This window comes from Condylura cristata, unplaced genomic scaffold (assembly GCF_000260355.1).
Source record: "Condylura cristata isolate star-nosed mole 26May11 unplaced genomic scaffold, ConCri1.0 scaffold00016, whole genome shotgun sequence".
Taxonomy (NCBI): Eukaryota; Metazoa; Chordata; class Mammalia; order Eulipotyphla; family Talpidae; genus Condylura; species Condylura cristata.
Window position 1 is genome coordinate 31,242,584 of NW_004567117.1, and position 9,086 is coordinate 31,251,669.

At 54.8% G+C, this 9,086-nt stretch overlaps 1 protein-coding gene across 2 annotated transcripts in view; it reads right to left on the minus strand.

Moving 5' to 3' along the window:
• Positions 1–327: 327 nt before the first annotated feature.
• Positions 328–9,086, minus strand: part of SMAD7 (SMAD family member 7) — a 27,238-nt gene continuing 18,479 nt past the window's right edge. For both annotated transcript variants that reach the window (XM_004683892.2, XM_004683891.2), the window contains exon 4: positions 328–1,180. In XM_004683892.2, the coding sequence (XP_004683949.1) occupies positions 642–1,180 (539 nt within the window). In that variant the 3' untranslated portion in view covers positions 328–641. The remainder of the gene's footprint in view (positions 1,181–9,086) is intronic.

The following is a 9,086-nucleotide window of genomic DNA, read 5'->3' on the forward strand; positions in this document are numbered from 1 at the left end:
GGGGGTTGACTGGAGGGTGTAAGACAAAAATGGAAACGACTGGTCTCTAGCAGGGCTTCGAAGAAGCCAGCGGGCGGGCCGGGGTCAGAGCAAGGGAGAGGGGCGCCGGGGCTCCCCCGGGCTGAGGGAAGAGCCCTACTTCCGGCAGCAGCTGATGCAGCCACCACTGCCAGGCTCGGCCAGGTCCACGGCCTTTTCCCTCCGAGAATGTCCACAGAGCAGGAGGGACAGTGCTCTCCGCAGGAAATACACAAGCGCAGAGACCCCATCTGACTCTCTCACCAGACACACACCCCAGCAAACAAAAAAAAGAACCCCAACCAGGGGTCCCTCATTCATACACTGGGTTTGGGGTACTCTGACTTTCGCTTCCCTGTTTCATTTTGGTTGTTCTGCCAACTCTACCAGTCCCCCTGCCCCAGGGGGGGAAGGGGTGTGGATGGGGGGATTCTGACAATTCTTTCCATAAGCTATTTCTCAAAGAACAAAACAAAGCAGAACATAAACAAGAACGACAAGATGGGGGGAGAAAACAACCAAAGAGTTCGCATGAAAAGCAAAAGCACTCAGGAGGAAAACATTAGCAGCAAAGTAGTTTGGACTGGGCCCGCTCGGCTCGTGCTCCGTCTGCTCCCCGTGGGCTACCGGCTGTTGAAGATGACCTCCAGCCAGCACGGGCAGCTGCTGATGAACTGGCGGGTGTAGCACTGGCCCCAGCCCTTCACGAAGCTGATCTGCACGGTGAAGCCCGTCCACGGCTGCTGCATGAACTCGTGGTCATTGGGTCGCTGCAGGCTGTACGCCTTCTCGTAGTCAAAAGCCTTGATGGAGAAACCGGGGAACACTTTGTGCACCAACAGCGTCCTGGAGTCCGGGTTGTCCAGTGTGGCTGACTTGATGAAGATGGGGTAACTGCTGCGGTTGTACACCCACACGCCGTCCACTTCCCGCGTCAGCTGGATGCCGCAGCCGATCTTGCTCCTCACTTTCTGCACCAGCTGACTCTTGTTGTCTGAATTGAGCTGTCCGAGGCAGAAGCCGTTCCCCTGAGGTAGATCATAGAAGATGTCCAGGGAGGGCTCCTGGACACAGTAGAGCCTCCCCACTCTCGTCTTCTCCTCCCAGTATGCCACCACGCACCAGTGTGACCGATCCCCAGGCTCCAGAAGAAGTTGGGAATCTACAAAACACAACAGCGGACATGGTGAGTGGGCTCCAGGACAGGCGTTTTCCTTCTCCTCTATGAGACACTCATGTACACACCACCCTGGAACCAGTCTGCCCTCGGGACGGGAGGCGGTGATGGAGATGCCCATGGCAGAGGCGTTACAGAACAGCCCCACCCCCCACCCCCCCGCACCTGCTACCAGGAGCCAGAGACCCTGACCCGTAGGGATCGCCCCATACCCCGACCTTCAAGACCCCGGGCACCAGCGGCGTGCCCATCTGGCCAAGGGAGGCACCGCCCTTACTGAGCTCAGCCAATAGGAGGTCCCCCAGCAGCCTGGATGGTCCAGCAGGAAGCCTAGAAAAGGCCCTGGTAGAGAGCCTGGAACTAGCTGTTCAACTGGATGAAACCTGGAAGGCTAGCTGTCCTGTGGGCCTCCCTGGTCATCATCCTGTGGAAACAGGACCACAGGGCTTGCGTCTTGAACCCCAGGAGGACACCACAGCCTTAGAAACGGGGCCTCCGGACTCCAGACCCACCTACTGTGACTATGTGGTCTCTGAGCTTGTCACCAAGTCTCAGATCAGTTTCTTGGTCGTGGGAGTGTATCTTGGGGAAAGTAAAACAATGGCAGTTTGGGGCAAAAACATCTTTGAAAACAACTCTCAATGTGTCTGTCTGCAGCCGCACTCACACAAAGGGCGAATTCATGTCAAAATGCCAAATCACCACACACAGATGGGTGCTGACCCAGACTCCCTTAACGAGGCTTCCACAGTTCAGACAGATGCTGTGTCTCAAGTGGGCACCAGCACCCCTGAGTGCCCTGCCCCCAAATGGGCGCTAGGCCCCCAAAGTGCCCTGCCCCCAACTGGGTGCCAGACCCCCGGAGTGCCCTACCCCCAACTGGGTGCCAGCCCCCCGGAGTGCCCTGCCCCCAAATGGGCGCCAGCCCCCCGGAGTGCCCTGCCCCCAAATGGGCGCCAGCCCCCCGGAGTGCCCTGCCACCAAATGGGTACCAGCCCCCCGGAGTGCCCTGCCCCCAAATGGGTACCAGCACCCCGGAGTGCCCTGCCCTCTCCCCAGCAGCCTCACCCAGGCTCCCCTAGGCTCTCTTCCTGGGGCACCAGGGACGTGCGTGATTCTGTAAGGTGACTATCCTACTCGGGCACTTAGAGGCCTTTAAAGGGGAGATCCTCACGGACAGAGGGGGAGCCCCGGCGGCTGGCATTCCGATTCCAGCGATTCCAGCCTAAGCAGGCGCCAGAGGGGCAGGCCTCAGAGTGGGAACCATAAATCTCCCCAGCCCAGGCTGGGCCGGGCTGCAGGAACGCTGTGGTTTGCGGTGGCAGGGCGGAGACCGGAAGTCTTGTATTTGTTAACAAAAATGGGGAAAGGGGAGCCAGGCAGCAGAGAGGCCTCATCCTGTCCTCCCCTGCAACCCTTGTCTCTCACTTTCTGGGGGGCTTGGAGCCAGGGGATGGCTGAGGTGCTTTCTGGTTTGCTCGGCTTTTTTTATTTGGAAGCTACCGAGTTAAAAAAAGGTCCATGGTGATGGGTTATACAGGGTAGTGGCCAGGACAGGACAGCAGTGCGGAGGGGTTGGGGGCCCTGCCCTGCCGCCCCAGCAGGCCGGGTAACCCGGTGCGACTCAGCACATCAACTCCTCCAGTGCTGCAGGCATGTTAGGACCTGGAAGCCAGTCAGCTCCATTAACTTTTTTTTTTAAGCAGCAGCCAGTCTTGCATGGAGGTGTCCCATGAATAAGCCTGCACAAATGTGCAATGGGTGACCCAACAAAAGTGGGAGTCTCCTGCAAACACCCCAACAACTGGCTTTCTCAAATGCCTGCCAGGCAGCTACACAAAATGGGGAAGCTGGGGGCTCATTCCTTTCCCTCAGTCTCCGCCCCTCTGAAAATCAACACCAGAAAACGGGCCTGTCACCCCCCACACACTCGCATCTGTAAAATACAGGCGTGTGCCCGTGAGTGTGAGCACACACGAGCGTGCACACTGGAACATATGGAAAAACAAGAGAGGGACAAGGCTCCAAGCAGAAGGTGACTCATCAGGCATTAACTTGTTTCTGCAAAGTATCCATCAACTGCTAATAAACTCGTGAGCTTTGGCAATCTTTGAACTTTCTTGCCGAGGGAGCTCAGCTCTGAAGGCCACACCGGAGATCCACGTAAATAAGAACACTGGCATGCACACGTTTGCTGGGACAGAGAAAGTCTGATTCTGGAAGAGGCAGGGTTGTCTGCCTGGCCCGCGTGGGGGAGGAGGGTGTTTTGAAATGTAAGAATCTCTTGCTTATTATCCCAACTGGGGACAACAATCGCAGCCAGGAAAGGAAGACTCAGGGCGTTGCTGGAAGGGACCCTCAGGGACCCTCACAATACTTTATTTCACAGAATCTAGCCCCCAGAAACCTGGCACCCCTGCAGGGAGGAGAAATAGTGGGTGGGGTGGGGCCTGGGATCGAGGTGCCCCCATGCCATGCCCACAGGCAAGGGGTGGGGGCCTAGTCTGCCTGTCGGGCCTCTGGGGGCAGAGGAAGCTGGGCGGGGCCTGGGCCACCCCCACCCCAGGTCGTGTGGAGGGAGTGGGGGGAAGCGTTCTGGCGGGTTTCTCTTTCATCTGCACAGCCCGCCAATCCACCCAGCAATTTGCTGCCAGACATACCCTGGAAAAAGCCTTTGCTGTTGAGGTTAATGGCCCAGCCCAGATAGACAGCAGTGTGTGGGTGTCCCTGTGTTCATGAAGCCCCACTCGGTGCCTAATTCACCCCCCAACCCCGCAGGACCCCTGCCAGCTCCTTCCCTCACTCCAGGTCACCCCAAGCCTCCCCTTGCCTGTTCACACAGCCCCACAATCCTCACTGGTCCTAGGCTAATTCTGAGTACAGAAACGTGCTCTCCAGCAAAACCACCAAGCAACAGCAGAAGCCCCCTAACAGGTCACGCTACTGGGGGCGCCCTACAACATTCAGATCCCCCCCTCCTGGGCCCTGAATCACCCCTCATTTGGACTCACTTCTAGGAAGTGCTCAGCACCACCTTCAGAGAAACACAGTTCCCTGAACTGGGCGCAGGGCCCACAAGTGGCTCCCCACAAAGACCTGTGCAAACAGCTGAGCTCCTGGGGGCCCCCAGGCCTGGGGAGGATCTCACGCAGAAATCTCCCTTGTTGTAAGAAGGGGGAAAGAGTCCCAGCAGCCCACCTCTGTCTTCCTATGGCTGCTACCACTTCACTCTAGAGGCAAAACTCAAAGCCAGAGTGATTTCCCTCTATTTTATAACCTTTTCAGGTATTTCCAACTCTTCTCCTCCCCCTCGAACACTCCCTCAAAAAACTGTACAGGGGCTTGTTTTAAAACTGTATTTGTGCATTTTAAAGCATCCAAAAGAAAAGCTGTGTTGTAAAAAGCCAACTAATCAGATGCCTGCTCACAGTTTTTTTCTTTTTATTACAGTTTAGGGAATTTTTGGAGCAACCCCAGAAAAATGCTGAATCGGCCTAAAATTCCTTCAAGGTTGTCTTCCACCCAACCCTCCCCCTTCCCATTTCCCTTAAAGCATCAAATCTCCCCTTTAAGGGAAAGGGGAGGCGGTGGGTGTTGAGAAGGGAAGGATTTCGCCCGTGTTTGCACTTACATTAGGGAAGACCACTTAACAAGGAGCTCCATGCCCCTTACAAAGAGTTATTTAATTACCCTGGTCATGAATGAACAGACCAGAGACCCTTCCAGAACACCAGAGGCTCATGAATGAATCTCACGCCCAGGGTGTCTCAACGGCACAGGGTGACCAGACCTTGAGGCCACATTTTAAGTGAGGAATGTTCCCCTCTTAATATTTTTATTTGAAGGTGTGAAGAGATGAAGAAAAATGAAGGGCGGGAGGAAGCAAAGGCTGAATCAATCCAAATCCAGTGGCCCCACGGTACCATTTCTGTTCTCCAGCTTGAAGGGAACCATGAGCTGAGAGGCAGAGCTTGTCTAAAAATACCCAGCCAGGTTCCAAGACACTAGGGGACGATCTGTGTCCACACTCAGAGGTGGTACTGACAGGGGCTGGGGTCCCAGAGAGCCTGACCTTTCAGGACAGGGGCACCCCTAGGCAAGGAAGTAAGCAGCTGGCACCCACTCTTCCATACACCCTACCAACAGGCACGTGGGGAGTAAATGGACCAGGGCATGGAGCGGGGTCTCAGCCTGCTCTCATTTCTCCAAGGCACTAGATTACGAAGAACTGCTTCAGGACAGGCCTGCAAGCCCCTCACCAGAAGCCCAGCGAAGCAGGAGGCTGCAGATGGGGATTCAGTGGCCAGGGGGGACTTGGGCAGCCAGGGGCAGGCAGGCCTCACCCAAGGGCACACAAGTAGGCACAGCAGTTAAACCCAGCAACCCTGGAGTGATCGCATCGCCACACTGCCAGCAGAAGGTCAGGGTACTCCGTCCCCAGGGCTCAGGCGCCACCACAGGTTGCCTCATCCTGTCCTTCACCAGACAACTCAAAGGTTAGCAGCACCCTTCAGCCCTGTTCCCACCCTGTTTAGGAAGGACAGTCGCTGTCCTGAAAGCCACCAGGCTCACTTCAGGGACAAGGCCCCGCTGCCAATCCAGTCTACCTATTCTCACCACCAAAATTCGTGAACAGACCAGCCCCCTTGGGGGGTCCTTGTTCACAAGAGGAAACTAACCAAAATGTAAAACAAACACAAAAGGTTGCTGAGCTGTCAGGGTTCAGCGAGGGCGCTGGGGTCGGTTTTACGATGCTCTGTTTATAACCTCTATCCGGAACGTTGAAGGTTGAGCCAGGGCTCCCTCTGATTCCTAAGGCAGCATCTGGGGACAACTCTGGGGTTTAGAGCAAACTCTCCACAGGGGTTGAGACAAACTTGAAACGTTCCACATTAACCCTCGATTACACAGAATATCCTCAGCCCTAACTGGTCCTTTACCAATTGGATCAGAGAATGAACTCTGGCTGTAGAGGCCGGAATGGGACTGTTGGGTATTTTCGTGTCTCTGCAATGTATTAGCTCCCCGGGGGTGTATGTGCTGCACGCCTCCAAGCCAGGCTGCTTCCTCAGATCCCTGGGCCCAGCCAACTGAGCCCCTCAATCTCATCCCTCAAGGACTTCCAGCTGAGGTACTAGTAGCACCCCACAACTCTGCCCCGAGGGCTGACTGGCGATGGAGTCAGAAACGGGGTTCAGATCTACCTCCCGTGGAAGCTTGGCTGTGACTTCTACTCGGTCCATTGGGCTGTCAGGACAATGTGACACAAAAGTGACCAGGGCAGGCTGACAGCTACACCCCAATTTCTTCCCTTGGGTTCTCGAAATGTTTGCAAAATGCTGACCATGCTTCTCCTTTGCTCCCCAACTGTAACTAGACAATGCCTATACCCGATAATCATTTACTCTACACACACCCTGTTCTGAAGAGCTCATAAGGACCGTAAGAGGTAGCGTGCTGTTATAACCATCCTATGTCAAAGAAGGGAAACCAAGGCACACATCACTTCCCAAAGAGCAGACCTAGGACTGGGCACCCTCTTAGGTCTCTAAAGTCACCAGAACCAACCGAGGATTCGTCTCCAACAGCCAGAGGGGGAAACAAGTGTTCTTCGGAACAAACTTCAGAAACACTATTCCTACTTCAAGACTGAGCGTGCGGTCCAGTTCCCTCCCACAGGGAAGCAGGGAGTGAAACAGCTTCCTTGCAAGCAAGCTGCTGTGACGTTGGCCTGTGGCTCGTGCTCTGAAGTTTTTGGTCTACGCTGTCCACAACTATGATGAAAGCGCTAGGACAGAGGGGCCCCGGGGCCCCTTCCGGCTCACATGCCCGGCTACCCTCTGTGATTCACCAATGTGCCCATCAGTGCTCAACAGCACTGCTTCCATTTATTTTTACTACCTTCGAGACAGTAAGAAAATCACCTTGGGGGGCAGGGCACATTTCTGCATTTAATTTGCAACCGTAGAACATAACAAAATCAAAAGGAAAAGGATTCCAAATCTGACTCTGCTTGTCCATCGCTAACCTTTTCTTTTCTTTTTTTAATTTCAGTAGGACACACTAGCATTCCTCCTACCTTGTCATTCAACTGCACTCAGAAAAAGGTCAGTCCCCGGGACCTGGCCGTCATCGTATTCCATCCACTGTTACCCAGGCCTGATGCCCTGAAGCTGCTCACCCATCAGCACCCACCTCCTGCGAACAATCCCAAGCTGACGTATCTGGCAGGGTTGGCAGACCCTGCTCGTCTAGAAGACTGATTCGTGACTGTGCCTTGCAGACAAATTATGATGAGTAATCAGTTACTAGAGTTCAATGTGTTCCCCAGCTTCTTAGGTGGGCCCTATCACCACCTCCCCAAGCCCCTGCAACGTCCAAGTCTGAAGCCCCCTGTCTGGGGGTTCCTCTGCAGCAGTATTTTGACATCAGAGGATAATATAATTGAGGGGAGCGCCCGGCAGGGGAGGGAAGCCACACAAATAAAAAGTCTGTCTCGCCAGTCCGGCTGACGCGGCTTCCTGTGCCCAGCCTTCAGCCACGCAAATTATAGCGTGTACCCGAATGCCTGCCTTCTGAGGAGGCCAGCCCTGCCCGGCTGTACGAGGCCTCAGAGGAAGGGTGGGGACTCCCAGCCCAGCCAACTCCATTCATAATATTTACAGTAAATGGGCCTCGCTGCCTGTTGTTCCGTGGGCATGATCCAGCCTCATCCTTTCCCAAGTTCAAATTTCAAGACTCCTCTACTGCACGATGTCCCAAAGTCCCCACTGTTACCCCAAATCCCTCAGCAGCTGTCTTCAGAAAAGGGGTTCACACACTCATTCACACAGAGCCTCCCAGACCTGCCTGTCTGCCCACTGAGTCGGACCCTGGCCACTCCCAGAAAAACAACACTGCCTCACCTACCTGCCGTCTACCGTACCGGGAGACACCTGAGACTTCCACCCATGCCGCATGCAGACTCTTAGCTCCACACACAAATCCAACAGGAGGCTCTCCTCAACCACCAAGATAACCTTCGTTATCTTCTTTTAATTGCCCGCTTTTAAGTATGGCTGGTTACGTGGTGAAAGCTCAGGAAGAGTTTCAGAATAAAAAGGGATGCGTTTAAGAAGGCGATTTTCTGCAAGGATGCTGACCCCAGAGCCACGGGGCAGTTTTTGTCTGGTTCTGCAGGTCTGGGGACTCTATGCAGAGTTGCTTTGCTGGGAGCCACGTTTTAATAAAGCCCCCACTGACCTCCAGGTCCCAGAAAGGTATTACAGGACCCGGGCGCCGGCCCTGCCCCCAGCCCAACCCCCACATGGCTCCAACTCCACACCAGTTTTTCTAGTGGGGAAGAAAACCGTCGGAAGATGTGGAAAAATACAGTGAGAAACAAAAGTCCTTTTCATCCCTCCCCTCCACAGCTCCCCTTGCTCCATAACAATCATGAAAACTGTTGGATGGGATGGCATTTTGAACATTGACTGCATTCCGGCCAATAAATTCCAAAGCAGGATCTGATGGAAAAGCCTCCCTTCTCTGGGTAGCTCTCCTGGCTCCCCGCCCCCCCCCCCCCCCCCCCCCCCCACTCCCAGCTCTCATTCCTTCCCTTTCTTTACAACCCAACACCAGGGCCTGGCCAGGCCAGGGCCACACTGTGCTTACAGGGAAAAACAACAGTTCGACAGACTGGAGACAGTGTGCAGACTGGAAAAGTTAATCATTACTTCTGTCTGCCTCCGTAATCTAATCTCTCTGGCTTTGACACACTCGCTGTTCAGCCACCCCAGCCCTTTCACCCCCAAAGCACCCAGGACCTATTATATGAGGCCCCATCTCCAGAGCCCTGTGGCCTCTAAACTCCAGTGAGGAGGCCAAGCGGAATGAGAGTTTCCCCCACCCT